At 31.6% G+C, this 20,333-nt stretch overlaps 1 protein-coding gene and 1 long non-coding RNA gene across 2 annotated transcripts in view; one reads left to right on the top strand and one right to left on the bottom strand.

The window, feature by feature from the left end:
• Positions 1-16,170, bottom strand: part of LOC111700646 (ATP-binding cassette sub-family A member 2) — a 44,812-nt gene extending 28,642 nt beyond the window's left edge. The window contains exons 1-18 of the mRNA XM_023471626.1: positions 16,162-16,170; positions 15,531-15,712; positions 14,989-15,091; positions 14,721-14,796; positions 14,237-14,262; positions 13,263-13,369; positions 12,293-12,351; positions 10,974-11,046; positions 6,501-6,555; positions 6,381-6,439; positions 5,685-5,762; positions 5,193-5,274; positions 4,784-4,845; positions 3,785-3,893; positions 2,852-2,925; positions 1,277-1,375; positions 922-1,019; positions 600-718 (exon numbers count right to left, since the gene is read on the bottom strand). Coding sequence (XP_023327394.1) covers positions 600-718; positions 922-1,019; positions 1,277-1,375; positions 2,852-2,925; positions 3,785-3,893; positions 4,784-4,845; positions 5,193-5,274; positions 5,685-5,762; positions 6,381-6,439; positions 6,501-6,555; positions 10,974-11,046; positions 12,293-12,351; positions 13,263-13,369; positions 14,237-14,262; positions 14,721-14,796; positions 14,989-15,091; positions 15,531-15,712; positions 16,162-16,170 — 1,470 coding nt within the window. The remainder of the gene's footprint in view (positions 1-599; positions 719-921; positions 1,020-1,276; positions 1,376-2,851; positions 2,926-3,784; positions 3,894-4,783; positions 4,846-5,192; positions 5,275-5,684; positions 5,763-6,380; positions 6,440-6,500; positions 6,556-10,973; positions 11,047-12,292; positions 12,352-13,262; positions 13,370-14,236; positions 14,263-14,720; positions 14,797-14,988; positions 15,092-15,530; positions 15,713-16,161) is intronic.
• Positions 16,171-16,235: 65 nt separating this feature from the next.
• Positions 16,236-17,896, top strand: LOC111700632 (uncharacterized). Its single transcript, XR_002765020.1, has 2 exons — positions 16,236-16,354; positions 17,113-17,896. It is a non-coding gene; the product is annotated as an uncharacterized LOC111700632 (long non-coding RNA).
• The last annotated feature ends 2,437 nt before the right edge of the window (positions 17,897-20,333 follow it).

Raw genomic sequence — 20,333 nt, 5'->3', positions numbered from 1 at the left:
ATATCTAAACATAATATTCTCATTACTTGCTACTTTTAGAAATATATAAACATAATATTCTCATTACTTGCTACTTTTAGAAATATCTAAACATAATATTATTATTACATGCTACTTTTAGAAATATATAAACATAATATTATCATTACTTGCTTTTAGAAATATCTAAACATAATATTATCATTACTTGCTACTTTTAGAAATATCTAAACATAATATTATTATTACATGCTACTTTTAGAAATATATAAACATGATATTATCATTACTTGCTACTTTTAGAAATATCTAAACTTAATATTATCATTACTTGCTACTTTTAGAAATATAGAAACATAATATTCTCATTACTTGCTACTTTTAGAAATATCTAAACATAATATTATTATTACTTGCTACTTTTAGAAATATCTAAACTTTTATACAAATGAATTTTCATATAAATCTGTTACAGTTTTATATCAATTTCTCGAGACAGGAACATCAGAGAGATGTCTTATATGTATCGTTCTACTCCTGAGAATCTCAGGCTTCATCCTATACGGGCTTTCATTGTTTTCGTTACAGTTCCTTTAAATAATTTCTTTCTTCCAACTAACCTCTTCTAGGGTTGTGTCGGAGAGTCCATATGAAGAGATGTTCATTTTGTTCATAAATAAATCCAGTTCGTTAAACAGAAGTTCAAACTGTTTCATACTTATCTCTTTAGTCTCTTCAACTGAGCAAAATATAGTCATTGCAATAAAATTAACAAAAACAATGCATACAAATTTATGTAAAGAATAAAATGATGATTTTAATAAAAATATTTTTGATAATATTTAAGAGCAATATTTGTGTTTATAATAGGATATAAAAAAAGATAACGTTTTGTTTTGTAAATGAGTTAATAAAGCAAGATCTTAAAGCAAGATTATTTACCTGGCAGAACGAAGACGATTTCTTGTCCTATTTCCTCAACTAGCGCGGCATTCGGTACAAACCGTTGTATAAACTTGGTGAGAGGGTAGGTGGGATACCTATGTAAATAAGTATTATTATTTAAATATATGTAATGAGTGTATGGATGGTTTAAGCTCTTGCAGGAATGTAAGTGTATTTTTGAGAGGTTTTCATTTAATGGAACATGCCGTATTCACAAACCTTTGAATAAAGAGTAATTTGAAATATCAACGGTCTCAGGATAATATCAGAGATATCTGAGGATAAAGGGTGTCAAATATTTGGGGTTGCAAAATTTAAAAAAATGCCCTTAAAAGTGTCTTCACAGTCTTACTTTGAGTTTCCACTGGAGGGATTGATAATTGTGTCCTTAGTTGATACATCAGATATTCCTTCATCATCATCTATATCCTCTATACCATCATCATCATCCCTATGCATTCATTCATTTATTCATTCATGTATTTATTCACCTATCCTTCCATCTTTCCATCCATCCTTTTATGTATTCATCCTTTCTTTCATTAATTTTTTTATTCATCCATTAATAAATAGATTAACTCATTTACCATCTATACTTAAAGAATATCAAATATATCTTGCAGTAAAAAAAAATTATTAAAACACTTTAAATGATAAATAATAAATATTTTTATAACAAAACTAGAGGTGAAGAAGTTTGGAATAAGATTAGTTTAAAGGCTTTATTTAAATTCTGTGGCTTCATAAGTAACAAGCCTGAGGCCGATTTCAAAGACTTTGAGCCGCGGCTCAAATATGAGACGCGGTTCAAACATGGTTTTGGTTCCACTTGAGATTGTATTACTATTAAGTGTTTCGAGATTTAAGTGATCAACGCGGTTTAAATTCTTTAAATTCGGCCTCTCTGATGTTATGTAAAGTACCCCCCCCCCCTCCTTTGGACTCACTGCAGTATAAAACTGTCCAAGAAAAATGTAGTTCGTTTCTTTTTAACAAAAGGATGAAAGGAAAGAGTAAACTCTTTAGAAGTTTTATTTTTTCTATTTCTTTAAATCAATTCATAAAAAAAGAAAAAATACATAAAATTTGTTTAAAAGAATATTGTGTAAACAGTAGTTTAAACAAAAAATCTATTTTAGAAGTAAGGCATCAAATATATAGATACCTTGCAAGTTGCAAAATTAAAGTTAATTTCGTGATCTCTCCTATTGTACTTGTATATATTAATTATTCTCGTAATAGATTAGATTATCTTGATTATCTGATTAACCTTACTCAATAATAATTGAATGGTAGGGAAGCGATTAATACGAATGGGGGCGGGATGGTTACATGAATGGTAGGGAAGCGATTAATACGAATGTGGGTTGGATGTTTATGGTAATTGAAAAGGAGGGGGTACTTGAGACGGTGTGATTAGGAGGGTAAGTAGACTGGATGGAGATCTTATATACAGATTTATATTTCTAGATTAGACATGGAGCATAGAACTTTGCCAAGAGAATAACAATGTTAGAACCAAATTCATCCTAATTATCTATTTCCAGATATGGTCGAGGGTTACAATTCGTAGATCAATTCTATTATACAATATTACATTTCAAAAAAGAGATAACACTACATTTTATACTTTGACAGTTGAATCCAATGAAATCCTTAACTGCGCCGCTAATTTTATCTATAAATAATTGATTTATATCTGATTTCAGAAGAAAAAAAATCAAAATATTATATCATACATACATTTATTTAGGGGTTACAATTTCTAGACTCTAATAGCGTACGATAAATATCAAATTCAAAATTGAAAAAAATTCTATTTTTATCGTTCAGCATAACAAGTAACAACGTTCCTGATTAAATGACGGCAACTAAAAAAGTTAAAAAGAAAATAATAAAATAAAAAAATTTAAATGTTAATATTAACCTGCTTGTGTTTGCACTAGAGCCTGCAGTTCGCACTTTCATAATATCTATAAACTGATCTTTCCCTGTATTCTCCTAAATATTAGAGATTATTAAACAAAACAGAAGGGTTTGGAGGTTAATGAGATTGTTCAACAAAACAGGAGGGTTTGGACGTTAATGAGAATGTTCAACAAAACAGAAGGGTTTGGAGGTTAATGAGATTATTAAACAAAACAGAAGGGTTTGAAAGTTAATGAGATTGTTCAACAAAACAGAAGGGTTTTGGGGTTAAAGTGATTGTTCAACAAAACAGAAGGGTTTTGGGGTTAAAGTGATTGTTTAACAGAACAGAAGAGTAGGGGGTTGAAAGGATAGTTCCACAAAACAGAAGGGTTTGGGGGTTAAAGTGATTGTTCAACTAAACAGAAGGGATTGGGCATAAAAATAATGTTAAACCATCAAAAACCGTGTCAAATTTTTGCTGCTAAAATATAACCTTTCTAAAAAGAATGAAAAATTAGTTGTTTTTTTCGTAAATTTCTGCCCTCCGCCCCCCCCCCCCCTCTCTTAACAAAAAAGGAGGAGCTAGGGGAATGATAAACAAGTTTAAAATCTATTACTATCTTTAATGATGCACGAATACACCAAACTGAAAGTCTAATATTTTAAAATATCCAAGGAATATTTGTAAAGAAAGGTTGACTGAGGAAATATTATTATTATATTTACTCTATTCAATGTTAATAATTCAATATGTAATCAATATGCGTATTAAATATCGTTTTGATAGAAAAATGTAAAATATGAGTGGAAAATCCTCTCAAAGGAAACTAACCACTAAGAAACTTTAGCTCTGTTTAGAAGAAGTTAGAAGAAATGAGAAATATTAAAAAAAGTTAATTTTTAAAAAAAAAATTCCAAAAATATACAAAAGATAGAAAGATTGACTTACCGTAGCCCCCGCTTTAACCAGGGTAAGATAATACCCTACACCATAAAGGGATTTTAAGAACAGGGATGAACCAGAACAGACAAGCTTTCCGCAGTTTATTATTGCAATCCTAAACATTAGTAGGCTTGGTTGGTTGAATGGATGGTTTATAGGATGGTTGGAATATGAACGGATGGTTGGAAAGAAGGATTGTTGGTTGGCTGGATGGTTTGATAGTATTAAAGTTGGTTGGTTGGATGGTTTGATAGAAGGATAGTTGGTTGGTTGGATGGTTGGAAAGTAGGATAGTTGGTTCGTTAGATGGTTTGATAGGAAGATATTTGGTTGGAAAGTTTGATTCTATCAAAGTTGGTTGTTTAGATGGTTTGATAGTAATAAAATTGGTTGGTTGGATGTTTTTATAGTAGGATAGTTGGTTGGTTGGATGGTTTGATAGAATTAAAGTTGGTTGGTTGGATGGTTTAATAATAGGATAGTTGGTTGGTTGGATGGTTTAATAGTGTTAAAGTAGGTTGGTTGGATGGTTTAATGGTATTAATGTTGTTTGGTTGGATGGTTTGATGGTATTAAAGGTGATTGGTTGGATCGTTTATTAGGAGGATAGTTGGTTGGTTGGATGGTTGGAAAGTAGGAGAGATAGTTGGTTAGATGGTTTGATAGAATGATAGTTGGTTGTTTGAATGGTTTGATAGTTAGATGGTTTGATAGTAGGATAGTTTGCTGGTTGAATGGTTAGATAGAATGATAGTTGGTTGGTTGGATGGTTTGATAGAAGGATAGTTGGTTGGTTGGATGGTTTGAAAGAAGGATAGCTGGTTGGTTGAATGGATTGATAGTAGGAAAATGGGGTTGGTTGGATGATTTAATAGAAGTACAGTTGGTTGGTTGGATGGTTTGATAGAAGGATAGCTGGTTGGATGGTTTGATAGAAGGAGGGCTGGTTGAATGGTTCGTCCAAGTTTTCTGAAATTGTTGATCTATGATTGATGATCGTTCTACCTGTCACCCAGAAGATCGGCCTCATCCATGAAATGTGTTGTAAGGATAATAGTTCTATTCCCCTAAATAAAGTAAATTTTAGCATTTGGACAAGAATAAGAACAAGAATAATAGAAGAGGTTTAAGAACAAGAACAAGAACAATAGGAGAGGTACAAGAACAAGAACAAGAACAATAGGAGAGGTACAAGAACAAGAACAAGAACAATAGTAGAGGTACAAGAACAAGGACAATCGGAGAGGTACAAGAAAACAAGAATAAGAACAATAGGAGAGTAGGAGAGGTACAAGAACAAGAACAAGAACAATAGGAGAGGTACAAGAACAAGAAAAAGAACAATAGGAGAGGTACAAGAACAAGAACAATAGGAGAGGTACAAGAAAACAAGAAAGAAACCAAAAACTTGAACCTTGTATTTGATGAGGAGGTCCCAGATTGCTCTCCTAGAGTATGGATCCACTCCAGCTGTAGGCTCATCAAGTACAACAACCCTTTAATAATAATAATAATAATAATAATAATGATATTTCGATTAAAAATTTAGCTCTGATACATAAATTTTACGGTGTTTTTACGGAATTTTTCATAAGGCATTTTCCCTTGGGCAACGTCCAAAGTGCCAATTTCCCAACAAACCTAGTCGGTATATTTGTTTTATGTAATGGCCTAAACTTGTTAAGGCTAAAGAAATTGAGTCTTTGCCACTAAATCAAATTTTCCAATCTCTATATCTTTGCAACCTGACGGTGTAAAACGTTGATATTTTACACTTTGTATCTTCAGAATATTATAGTTTGTGGCAAAGACTCAATTTCTTTAGGAAAAATTAAAATTTTGTACATTATTTTTGCGTCAAAACTTAAATCTTTTAAAATTATTTTTTAGCAGTGGTTGAACTTACTTAGATCCTCCAACAAAAGCGCAGGCTATACTTAGCTTCCTCTGCATTCCACCAGATAGATCTTTACTCAGAGCATGCCTAGATAGATAGATATATACTCATAGCAGGCTATACTTCGCTTCCTCTGCATTCCACCAGATAGATCTTTACTCAGAGCATGCCTAGATAGATAGATATATTTAGCAGGCTATACTTAGCTTCCTCTGCATTCTACCAGATAGATCCTTACTCAGGGCATGCCTAGATAGAGAGAAATATACTCATAGCAGGCTATACTTAGCTTTATCTGCATTCCACCAGATAGATCACGGGCAGCCATAGTACATTTGAATTTCAGAGCTGGGTCAACTTTTCCGGTCCCAGTTTGTACTGTATTGCTTTCTCATTGGGTAAATAAAGCAGTCACTCAATAGGACTAGCCGGTACAACAAGGTTGACGCGGTCAGACTTTAGGTTGAATTTACTTTTACTGAAGGGTCAGTGGTGCTTGCGATCTTTACTCACAGCCTGCCTGGCTAAATGGATAAATCTGTATTCGTAACGTGTCTAGACTATAGATAGATCAATAGATAGACACACATCGCAAACCTAAATTCCTACTTTGTAAGTAGGAAAGCCTATTTTACAGTATATGCAATGTAAAAAAGAAAATTTTAAAAATGCAGTTAAAAAATCTGTATAATCCTTGAATCCTACCGTTTATGAGGAATCCCCAAATCGTTGATCATCTGTGTTATCTGGTCGTTTAAACCCTCCTAAATAAATAAAAAAATTTAGATTTTTAAAATCTTAGATTAAATATTTCTGATTGCTAACCTTGGGTTGGTTTTTAATTCTAGCAAAGAACCATAAATGTTCTTCAACGGTCAGCCTAAAATAATATTAACAATCAGCTCACGGCAATCTAACGATCAGCTCACGGTAATCTAACGATTAACTCACGGTAATCTAACGATCAGCTCACGGTAATCTAACGATCAGTTCACGATAATCTAAAGTAAATTGTTTTCAATGATATAATGAAAGGCCTATTGAGAAGAAGAAATTTGTTTTCAGTTTCTGAAATGTGATCAGATATATTTGGTTTTCTCATACTAAGAAATCAAAACTATTAGAGCTAAGAGGTCGCAAAGTTGGATCAGTAATGCCACTTAAACTTAACCTTCTCCGTCAATCCAGTTCATAGTGATTTATCATGAAATTATAAAAGACATCGCCTAATTAAGGGAGCGTTCACGAAAAAATAAGGAAATATTCACATAAAATTAAGGAGAATCCTCTAATTCATGATAAAACGGAATAAAAAGTTGCTAAGGTCTAAGAAATCAGGTTGCGATAGGGATTAGAAAATCAGAGTTTGTGGCAAAGACTCAATTCCTTTGTTCATTAAAAAAGAGTATTGCCCGGTTGAGCTGCAAAAGAGACATTTTTGGTGGATATGGGAATGATTAAAAAAGGATTAAATCAAATTCTGTGTTACGAAGATTTTCCATATTTTTTTTTCATTTTATCAAATGCTTTTAAATAGTCCAAACCTGAAAACATTTAATTTAAACATAAGTTGATTACGTTTGTTTACTGCAGTTGCTGGGAGAACTCTATAAACTTTTAAAAATAAAAATATGGAGTTTTCTTGTATTTAATCCTTGGTTTAATCAGTATCATGAGAACTTAATGAAGAAATGGCAAAGAAAAAATATCTTTTTTAAACCTCCGAAATCCAAGTTGTTTTTTTTTCAACTAAATTAGTGGTTAATAATAACCATCAAAACTTTAAAATGACCAAATTAAACCAAAGCTAACTAACTAACTAACTGTCAGAACCTTCAAAACTCGAAATTAAAACTTGAACGAAGTGCCAATCCTGACGTGTTAATTAGAAAGTGACAACAGAATAGATGGATGGATAGAGAGATGGAAGGATGGATAGAGAGATGGAAGGATGGAAAGAGAGATGGAAGGATAGATAGAGAGAAGGAAGGATGGATAGAGAGATGGAAGGATGGATAGAGAGATGAAGGATGGATAGAGAGATGGAAGGATAGCGAGATGGAAGGATGGATAGAGAGATGGAAGGATGGATAGAGAGATGGAAGGTTGGATAGAGAGATGGAAGGTTGGATAGATGAAATTAGAAATATAGATAATTCTCAGGATGGATGATTAATTACAAAAATATAATAGATTTCCCGCCCTTAAGCATAGTTTTCTATGATAGATAGACTCCCCCCACCGTCGGCCCCCTCCCCTCCCTCTTGAAACAAATATCCCCTCCCTTCTCCCTGCTGGAACAAATATGCCTCCCTCCATCCTGGAACAAATATCCCCTCCCTTCTCCCTCCTGGAACAAATTACCCCCTTCCCACCCTCTACTGCACTATATTACTAACTGATGGTTTTAAAACAAAGATAATAATCTACAGATTGATATATCGAAAGAAACAATTATATCGGTAGATAGGTGGATATATAGAATGGATAAATAAATAATAGATGCAGGAACGTATACAGTAATTTTTCCAGGGAGGGGAGGAAGGGAGGGAGGGAGGAGGGCTCAGCACTTGTATGTGTCTGAAACTGTGGCAATCAAAATCCAGCTACTACTACAGTGCTCTAAATGCCACACAGGGACAATGGCGTAGCTATTACCCAGGAGGCTCTAATTGCCACACAGGGACACATTGGCCATCTATCAAGCCGTTATCGATCTCTACTATATATCGAGGTATGATCTCAACCCGAATATTTCAACGGGGTTACAATTACTATACACTGTAATCAAAGTGGAGTTCTGATTCTAACTAACTGTATTTGAGGAGTGTCTTTTTTGATACTTATTTATATATACTTTTTAAAGACTTATCTTATATTTATATTTTGGATGTATTTTGGATTGCTTTACACAGTTCAAATGAATAATGGTTTTTACGTAAGAGTTTACAAACATAGATAATTAATAATGTACAATGTACTGCAAGTTTACACAATATCATGGGATCAGTAATATTTTGCCTAGTACACTTTCGCCTAGTACTCAATACTCATTCGCCTAGAACTCATACGCCTAGAACTCATTCGCCTCGTACTAATTTGCCTAGTACACATTCGCCTGTATAACAACATGCCTCTATAACAATTTGCCTGAATAACAGTTTGCCTGAATAACAGTTTGCCTGTATAACAATTAGCCAGTATAACATTTGAGTTTATTTTTCGCTTAAACCATGAATTTCTTGAAACACTCACAAACATAAAAACCCGAGAAACTGATTTGAAAATTCTGCAAATTCAGCCATATTAATTCTCTTGAAAAGGCAGAGCGTTTCAAATGTAGAATTTTCTAATTTTAATGTTGGGTTAGGTTAGGTTAAGACAATTTCTGGGTAGAGCGCTGCGGCTAGGTTGGGCTAGGGGGCCTAGCGCTGCAGCCTCTTTAATGTTGAATAATGCCCTGTCTCTCACCTTCTTTCTGGTTTGATTAGGTTAAGACAATTTAGGGGCCGAGCGCCGCAGCTAGAATTAGGCAAAAACAACAGTTACATCATCAAAATGCTAGGTTAGGCAAAAAAAACACCATTTTTGCACAGGAAAAATGTTAAGTAGCAAAATGTTATACAGGCAAATAAGTACAAGTCGAATTTGTTCTGATTTCATCCATATCTTTAGTTATATCTGATAACAAGTTATTCAATAATATCATCCATATCTTTAGTTATATCTGATAACAAGTTATTCAATAATATCATCCCTCCCCTCACCCCCCTCCGTATATTTGACTTACATCTGAGTATATGTATATTTACTTGAAAACTTGGCACCTCTGCCATGTAATTAATATATACTACGGATTACACATTCAGAATATCAGGATACAAAGTATGGAATGTAAAGAATGGAATGGAAAGGATAGAATAGAATAAAGGATTATGAAGAAAAATCGTTACAATTGATATTTTCCAAGACAGACAAGGCGTTCATTAAAAAAGGGGAAAAAATCAGCAATTCGCTTAAATCCAAGATCAAACTGTAATCTAAAATTATAATGAAATTCTTTTAAAAGCTCCATATTTTAGTATTTGAAAACATAATTTGTCTGTTAATAAATCAATCTATCAAGGTATTCGATGTATCAATGTCCGCTTTTTCTGTTTACATAAAGGAATTGAGTATTTGCCACAAACTCTGATTTTCTAATCCCTATATCTTTGCAAATCGATGTCGGAGACCTCAGATATTTCAAACTATGAATTCTGTTGGAACAAATAATCTAAGTTTGAAACGTCAAAGGTTTGAAACCGATCAGTTGGAAAGATAAAGGGATTCGAAAATTTGAATTTGTGACAAAGACTCAATTACCTTGTTGTCTTTTTCTTAAATCATTATGTGATATTGTAGTGTAGATATTTGGATTTCAGGCCTGAATGAATTTGAACTAGAATCAAAGATTAAACCCGGCCATTACTCCCTTTTCTTTTATTTATTTAATGGGAGTGACCGGCTATGTAAGGTAATTGAACTGAGTATGCAGTGTTGTCGAAAACTTCTTTAGGATTCATTTGAGACATATTTCACTTTTTAAAGATCTGTAAATCCTGAGTTTGAGCGCAAATTCGACGTTCAAAACTCCTGATTTGGGGGTGGATACGCTTTCAGAATTAGTTTTTTTTTAATTATTAAATAACGACAACGAAAAATAAAGTAAAAATTATACAGTAATCTAATTAGATGGCTAGGAACATATTTCACAAAAGAAATTTGTCAATAAATCAATGCTAAAATCGATTACTTCGTTTTCATTATTATATTGAATTTCTAATTTTCTTTGAATTTATTCACAGATTTCTTCAAATTCTTTAAATGTCGTCTTTTCAATAATAATTATAGAAAATCTGCGACCATCTTTGTGAATAACGAGAAACTAGAATAATGAGATAATAGAAACTAATAATTGAATAAGATTACTTATTTTCGATGATAAGATTAATTTTTATTTTCTCAAAATGTTCCTAAAAATGACGTCTGTAGTTTATTGTAGAATATTTTTACATTTTATGTCGTTGTTAATTAATAATCTTAAAAAAACTAATTCTGAAAACGTATCCACCCCCAAATCAGGAGTTTTGAACGTCGAATTTGCGCTCAAACTCAGGATTTACAGACTTTTAAAAAGTGAAATATGTCTCAAATGAATCCTAAAGAAGTTTTCCACAACGCTGCGTCCTCAGTTCAACTACCTTACATAGCCGGTCACTCCCTTTAACACTCTTTTTAAGAAAAGTTTAAACTTACTGTTGGAAAAGAACATTGTGCTGTGGACATGTTCCCATTGAGTTTCTGATTTCATCCATATCTTTAGTTATATCTGATAACAAGTTATTCAATAATATCATCCATATCTTTAGTTATATCTGATAACAAGTTATTCAATATTTAATAATATCATCCATATCTTTAGTTATATCTGATAACAAGTTATTCAATATTTAATAATAATATCATCCATATCTTTAGTTATATCTGATAACAAGTTATTCAATATTTAATAATATCAACCATATTTTTAGTTATATCTGATAACAAGCTATTCAATATTTAATAATATTATCCATATCTTTAGTTAAATCTGATAACAAGTTATTCAATAATATCATCTATAACTTTAGTTATATCTGATAACAAGTTATTCAATATTTAATAATATCATCCATATCTCTAGTTATATCTGATAACAAGTTATTCAATATTTAATTATATCATCCATATCTTTAGTTATATCTGATAACAAGTTATTCAATATTTAATAATATCATCCATATCTTTAGTTATATCTGATAACAAGCTATTCAATATTTAATTATATCATCCATATCTTTAGTTATATCTGATAGCAAGTTATTCCATATTTAATAATATCATCCATATCTTTAGTTATATCTGATAACAAGTTATTCAATATCTAATTATATCATCCATATCTCTAGTTATATCTGACAAGTTATTCAATATCTACTTATATCATATCCATATATCTAGTTATATCTGATAACAAGTTATTCAATATCTAATTATATCATCCATATCTCTAGTTATATCTGATAACAAGTTATTCAATATTTAATAATATCATCCATATCTTTAGTTATATCTGATAACAAGTTATTCAATATTTAATAATATCATCCATATCTTTAGTTATATCTGATAACAAGTTATTCAATATTTAATAATATCATCCATATCTTTAGTTATATCTGATAACAAGCTATTCAATATTTAATTATATCATCCATATCTTTAGTTATATCTGATAGCAAGTTATTCCATATTTAATAATATCATCCATATCTTTAGTTATATCTGATAACAAGTTATTCAATATTTCAATAATATCATCCAAATCTCTGTAAAATCCCAACTACAATCCCTTTACTTTAAAATCAATATTAGACACCTTCTATATTAAAAAATAATCTAATATCTATAACCAACACTTTTTTAGGTAAAATTTACTTGTTTTCATCATTGTGATTTTAGTTTTAATTCGATTAATTTGTCCCTAACTTTATTCAAATAACATTTTGTAAATTTGATTTTTTTGGAATAATTTCCTAATCCGTTGATCAGAGCTGTTCCAGCAGAGGGAGGGAATAGACCAGTCAGGATAGATCTAGATAGATAAATAGATAGATAAAAAATAGATGGATATATTTAATAGATTTATAGATATACATAGATAAATAGATATATAGATAAATGCATAAATAGAAAAAAATATATAGATATATAGATAGATAGATAGATAGATATATAGATAGATAGATAGATAGATAGATAGATAGATAGATAGATAGATAGATAGATAGATAGATAGATAGATAGATAGATAGATAGATAAATATATAGATAGATAGATAGATAGATAGATAGATAGATAGATAGATAGATAGTATGGTATTAAACATATATTTAGATATAGAATATATTGTTGGTACTAAATGTATCCGGTTAAAGATTTATATAAGTACAACAGTTTATATATAATATATATACGTTATTTACTAAGCTAGCTTTTCAAGTCGTCATTTTTTCTTTGAAATTTGAGCCCGGCCCCGATTATTTTAAATTTGGGCCCGGTCCCGATTATTTGACCCTTTTTGACGGTTGGACTTTGATTTTATCTTACTCTAGCTCTATTATACTCTTTTTGTAACCCTAGACATGCACGTTTTAGCACTTGAATTATTAGATTAAGTTTTTATGAAGTAATTGGCAAAACTCTCAGCGATTTTTTGCTTAAGAGTTTAAAACTTTTTTTATCAATGTGGTTACATAAATTGACATAGTAGTACTAAATATATAAATAAATAGAAATTTAATCTGAAATCAAACAAAAACTGTATTTTGTATAACTTAAAAACACTTGCTAAATACATAACACAAATTGTTCTACACAAAAAGTATAAAAAATTAAACAAATATTTAAAAAAAAACAATCAATATCTTGTTGTATAAATAAAAATTGTAAATAGATTATTGCGTACAATTGCTATGCATTGAAGAATATTAATAAATACTCACATAGTTGTAGTTTTCCCTGCTCCATTGTGTCCTAGAAAACTGGTTATTTGCCCCTCGTAGAAATTCAGGTTTAAATCCTCGACAGCTATCTTACCGTTGTTGTACACCTGCAGTACACAAAACCCTCATGTACAACATTCAGAACATGAACACAATATGTTTAAACTCATTAAACTCATCTTTGTTGTCGTAGATGCAACTTAAAGGGACTGTAAGCGTAATTTCAAGTTGGAAATGCCAGATTCACAATGCCCTTGAAACCTGGAAAAGAAATGCGCACAACTCACAATTGAAAATAAACAGATTTTAAAATTATAAACATGGATATATATAATTCTTACTTGGACAGACAAAGCTTTTAATGGTACTGTTTTGAATCGGGAGTTGCCATCTTTGTATGGAGGGTAACTTGAAATTATGCTTATAGTCCCTATAAAAAGACATACGTGACACTCAAAAGCAAGGTTCCAGAAAATGTAAACTCATCTTTTAAAACTAAAATTACTAGACTTTGCAGTCAATTTTTCTGGCAGAACTATAAGCAAGCACTTTCTATTCTTTCTTTTTTTTACGGATTTTCCTGTTTTAATTTTCCAGGGAAGTCTTTTAGAAAAATCTTAATTTTCGGAAGCAATTTCTTATTTCAACCGGCTTTAACCTTTGCTTAAATTACTGCACGAAAGAAATTGAAATTTTGCCTCAAACTCAAATTTTCTTCAAAATTCCTTTATTTTTGCAACCCAATGTTGTTCAATCTATGAGTTCTGTTAGATTAAAAATTATAAACTTCAAATATCCAAGGTTTACACCATAGGTTGCAAAGATATCAGGATTAGAAAATTTGAGTTTGTGGCAAAAACACAGATCCTTTAGGTCTGATAAGTTTGGTAGTCTTGACGTTATTTGATAAAAAATACAGAAATTTATCTCGTCCCTTAAAAAATTTTCATTTTTAATAAATAATGAGGATTTTCCTTGTGAAGATGCTTGATCGAGACACCTAAAAATGATAATTAAAAAATAGTTGTTCTTTAATATTTATAAAGTTTGAACAGTTATTAAATTTTTAATCGATGCACGGACTACTTTAATAATTAGCTTTATTTAAAGGGACTGTAAGCGTAATTTCAAGTGACCCTCCATGCAAAGATGGCGATACCCGATTTACAACGGTGCCAAGTTAAGATGTTTGTCTGATCAGTATGAATTATGGTTTTTTTCTATAAACTGTTTATTTGCCGTTTTTGCTGAAAGGACAGAAAAACAATGGTAAAATTATGAGAAATAAAAAACAGAAAAACAACAATATCTTCCACATTTTTAATCAGATTAAGGTTTCAATGGTACCGTTGTGAATAGGGCATTGTCATCTTTGCATGGAGGGTCGCTTGAAATAACGCTTACAGTCCCTTTAAGAGTTCCATCTTTTTACTGATGGGTTGTAATACGAAATCATACCTAGTTTGAGATGTGTTGGTTCAGATTCCGTATGCTTCGGTCTCTCTCCCATCCGGATATCCGGTTCACTATCATACTAAACATATATCCGGCTCTTTGTTATGCTAAACATATATCCGGTTCAAACCATATTAAACATATATCCGGTTCACTGTTATTCTAAACATATATTATTATATCAAACAACTATTTGTACATTGTAAACGCAAAATATTTTGCTAAAATCTTTTTTTTTAAATAAAGACGACATTGGGCATTATCCTTTTACCTGTAGAATCCTTCTAGACCTCCCTGTCCAGTAGGAGAGTGTTAAGAAGAAGTAGAAGGGTTTAGGAACCCCAAACTCACCAGGAAACACTGCTTCTATATACCTAAAGGAATTAAGTCTTTGCCATTAACTAAATTTTTATATCTAATCTCCTAAAGGTGAAAACCTTTAATATTTCAAACTTAGTTTTTTTTGATTTGCAGAATTCTTAGTTTAAAATATCTAAGGTCTAAAACATTGGGTTGTAAAGATATTATAGCCATTGGAAAATATGAGTTTGGGGCAATACCCAATTCTTTCAGACAAATATTAAGAAGACATTTTTTTAAATTGAAAATACCAACAAAATATTCAACCAAAACTAAAGCTTATATAAAAGTTTTGCAGCTTTGTAATTATCCAGAATAGCTGCAAGGTGAACCCATGAAGGCAAGGCGTGTTAATAGAAAAAAAAATAAGAGAAAAAACTAATTAAAGAAGGGAAATATTTAAAAATCACCCCCCCCCCTTCATCACCTGATTAATAGTGAGTATAAATTTACCAAGTAAGTATTCCGTAGAGAGCGGAGTCTATGAGGAGCATTCCCATGCATCCTGCCAGAGAGAAGGAGTCTCCCAGGAGCGGGCTGACCCACACGTTCTCCCACTGTGCTCCTATACCTGACTCCTCGTAGTGGGAGAAATAGGCGCAACCAAACCCGAATCCAATATTCGAGATCAAACACTGAAATACCACGAATTATTAGAAGAAAGGAATTTGCAACCAGATGTCGTATACTTTTGATATTTCATCAAATTGAAAAGATCTCGGGATCACAATTTGAGTTCGAGGCAAAGACTCGGTTCTCTAATAAAGGAAAAGCATTTTTTTCCCTTCAATTTTAACAATATAAATACTGTCGTTTTCATCAATGTAATCTGCTGCAATAAAGTTTAAAATTATCATTATCATTATCATTATCATTATCATTATCATTATCATTATCATTATCATTATCATTATCATTATCATTATCATTATCATTATCATTATCATTATCATTATCATTATCATTATCATTATCATTATCATTATCATTATCATTATCATTATCATTATCATTATCATTATCATTATCATTATCATTATCATTATCATTATCATTATCATTATCATTATCATTATCNCATTACCATTACCATTACCATTACCATTACCATTACCATTACCATTACCATTACCATTACCATTACCATTACCATTACCATTACCATTACCATTACCATTATCTAGGATTAGGTAAAGCTCCTCCTGCTTTAGCTAGGTCGTATTCTACTCCCCCAGCTAGTCCCTACACTTCTAACTATGCTTCTGTTTGATCTCAAGGTATTCTCCTAAAATTACTTATTACTGAGACCGAATTTAAAGGATTTAATACGTGGCTCAAATATAGTTTGTCCCACTTAAAAATGTGTTTCAATGTTTCAATATTTAAACCGGCGCTTAATTGAAACCGGTTTTGGGCGGTTCAAATTCATTGATTATCACTCATTAGTCTCCTTTGTCGATCTGACTCCCATTTTACATCTAAAACCAACTGTAGTTGACATTGAGAAAATGCCAGCAATCGACTACAAATTTTTTTTATATATTTTCATATCATTAATTATTTTCTCAAGACAGCCATGTTCTCAACAATACTCAGAAAGTTCTCAACGCTAAATATTTGCGATTTTGGTGGTTGGAAGACCGTATATTATATATATTAAAATTGTAAAACAAATATAGTGTATACCATTTGCATCAAATGCGGTTTTTTCTTGAGTATTTCTGTGCTCTCTTATTGGAGTGATAGTTTCTTAGAATTGGCCTGAAATGGAACTAAACACCATTGTGTAAGAGCTAAAAAACGAAAGAGATATTCACGTTTTTCTATCCAAAACTGGAGATTGCCAGAAATAGTCTCTTTAAGATAGAAGAAAGGGAATATCTTCCTCATTGTTACTAAAAATTAAAAATCTAAACCTTTAATTATGAAAACAGATATTGAAGCCTGAATATCTGAATATTGTGATTTCAAATGTATTACTAAATCTTACGAAAACATGTTTATTGTAATAAAAAATCTAATAATCTTTGTTTAGGTTACAAAAAAGAAAACAATGTCCTCTTCACCAAGTCATTCCAGGGCCCAAGAATACATCTTGTTAAACACGAGCAAGTTCAGGGTCCGCATTTATATAAGTGTAAGGAAAGTGTTGAAAACTCTTCTGAAGAGAATTCTCTTGAAGTAGACAAAAATAAAACTACTATATCAGAAACACAGTTCTTTGATAGTACTTATACCACCTGGAGCAGTACTAATCCCTGTACTCGGAGCTGCACTAGACCTGAAACCATAAGCAGTACTAATCCTTGTACTCGGAGCTGCACTGAACCTGATACAATGAGTAGTACTAATCCCTTTACTCGAAGCTGCACTAGACCTGAAACTATGAACAGTACTAATCCCTGTACTCGGAGCTGCACTAAACCTGAAACCATGAACAGTACTAATCCCTGTACTCAGAGCTGCCCTAAACCTGAAACCATGAACAGTACTAATCCCTATACTCGGAGCTGCGCTAAACCTGATACAATGAGTAGTACTAATCCCTGTACTCGGAGCTGCACTAAACCTGAAACCATGAACAGTACTAATCCCTGTACTCGGAGCTGCACTAAACCTGAAACCATGAACAGTACTAATTCTTGTACTCGGAGCTGCACTAAACCTGAAACCATGAACAGTACTGATCCCTGTACTCGGAGCTGCACTATACCTGTTACCATGAACAGTACTAATCCCTGTACTCGGAGCTACACTGAACCTGATACAATGAGTAGTACTAATCCCTGTACTCGGAGCTGCACTAAACCTGAAACCATGAACAGTACTAATCCCTGTACTCGGAGCTGCTACTACCCTTAGAATCTCCCCCTAGAATCTTGGGGACATAAATATCCCAGTTTAGAAACTTGATCTTCATTCTCCATGTACATGATTACCATTACAAGGAAAAATATAAACAATTTTTACAGAGTAAATGTAGTCAATGTAATTAGTGAATATATCATAAAGGTGTTCACTATAAATTGAGACTTTTGAAAAACGCTCTTACTCACTCAGTTTTAAATTTACGCTTGGTGATTGGATTTTGACTTAGGACAAATTTCATGAGAAACATTAACTCCAAATTGGTAGTCTATGGGGCTTTTATAAAAATGTTTTTTTTTCCAGTGATGTCCTTAACTATCAGGGGAAAATATGAATAATAATTGGCATGGTAGTTTTTGATGTAGAACCTGCCAACAAACATTTTCATCCACTCCTCTTACATATCCTTACTTCGTTATGATGAATATTCTTCAAAACACTGCAATTAATTTGTTCCCAGGGCACAGGTGGCTGATCATCCCGGATTTTTCATATTGGTGGATTTGCTATTTTATAAGCTGTTTAAGAAGTCTAAATTTATAATATGCAATCTTTTTGATATAAACTAAGAAAGGAAGCCTTTCATTTGATATAGTTTGTTAATCCCAGAAATTATTGTGAAATTGAAATGAAACCCATAATTTGATATACATCATGAATGGGGTTGTACATGGTCTAGGGGGGGGGGGGGGGGGGTTAAAAGAGAAATCGTCGAGCTAGGTGCGCAAATAATTAAAATTTACCCCCCCTCCCAGGAAATCCTAATATACGCCCCTGTACAATGTACATGTTTACCCAAAATCTGTAAAACATGTTTTTAGATTTTAGATGAATTATAGAATGAATGAAAACGCGAATATCAATATATTTTAGTAGAATTCAAAGAATCTAAAAAATTGATTCAATGTCGATACTTTTTCCTTCATTTTACACTGAAAAAAGAAAGATTTGGATTCTGATTTGTAGTTACCATGCATTATTGCATATATTATATATTATACCATATTTGTCAGATTATTGTTAAAGATAAAAACTAAACTCAATACTTTGCTAAAACAATTTTCCTGCCATTCAAGTTACCCAAAAACAAAGATTAATTACCGGAAGATTCCATGTTGAATTTACTGTGCATAATATCATTTAGTCCTTGCAATTAGTGTTTTTAATTGATTTTTATGTAGAAGCTTACTTAGCTAAATCTTTATCCTTAAAAAAATGGAAAAACGTTCCAAAAATGATCGTTACAACACGTTTGTTTTTGGGTCTTTTTTCCCACATATCTTCTTCCAGGTTCAAGAAAGGAAAATATATAGAATTAAATTTTTAAAAGAAAATAGCTCGCCGTATAACATTATGAAAAATGTTGAAAATAAAGTCAAAACACGGTCTAAAAACAAACAGACATATAGCTACCTGCAAGCTTCCGACAAATTTATTTCTAGATAGTTATGACGTTTTTTATTTTACCTGAGCTGGAAACGAACAAATGAACGGAACTGATTCAAAATCAGCTCAGAAGAGTTAAAATCCTTTTCCCTCAAGGAACGATGATTTTTTCATCTTGAAAAGGAGGCAACGCTCTTCTTTCTGATTTTTATTTACCTAATGAAGAAAATGTTTTATAAGAAAAAATTGTGTCTAATATATTAGGTAAGATTTTGCAAGGAGGCAAGTAGCAGCTCTTAAAACATAAAAAAACTAAAGATACAAATCTGAAATTGTTAAAGTTTTCATAACATTTGTTCTTCTTGCTCAATACAATTCTATAAAGGCTCGCCACTTTCCTGGAATCCTTGACCAGTTCTAAAACTGTTTGCTTTATACTTTTTACCAATTCTATAACTTAACCTACCCGAGGGTAAAGAATTAGGGTAATAAACTTAATTCGTCTATTCACTAGTTTCCAGCTCTGGTTACCTGCAGCATCTTTACAGTTAATTGTCTTGTTAACATTAAATCTTATTTTCTAATTGTAAATATTATTGTTAATAGTAATGTAGAAATGCATTTATAGAAAATATAAATTAAATTTTTTTAGTTTTTTTATACATGGGGAGTAAAAAATTTTATTTTGTTCGGATTTTTGGTATAAATAAAATAAAATACGAGAAAAAAATCTAAAAATAGTTTTGGAACAGTAAGAAAATCCGCGAAACCATTTTTTTGAAAAATGTTTGGGAAAACGTTTATTCAATCGTTTTCCAAAATTTTCTAAATATTCATCAAAATTTTATGAGATAACAAAAATGTAAGCCAACTATTCGCATTTTTGAAGTCATAACAGTTGAAGGTTATAGTTTGATAACTGCAGTTTTTCACTCAGAATTTTGCGGATTTTTATTATTTTTCATTAAATTTTATATGAATTTTTATGGAATTTTGGTGAAA

Source organism: Eurytemora carolleeae, unplaced genomic scaffold (genome assembly GCF_000591075.1).
Source record: "Eurytemora carolleeae unplaced genomic scaffold, Eaff_2.0 scaffold247, whole genome shotgun sequence".
In the NCBI taxonomy this organism is placed as follows: domain Eukaryota; kingdom Metazoa; phylum Arthropoda; class Copepoda; order Calanoida; family Temoridae; genus Eurytemora; species Eurytemora carolleeae.
This window is presented reverse-complemented; position numbering and strand designations above follow the sequence as displayed.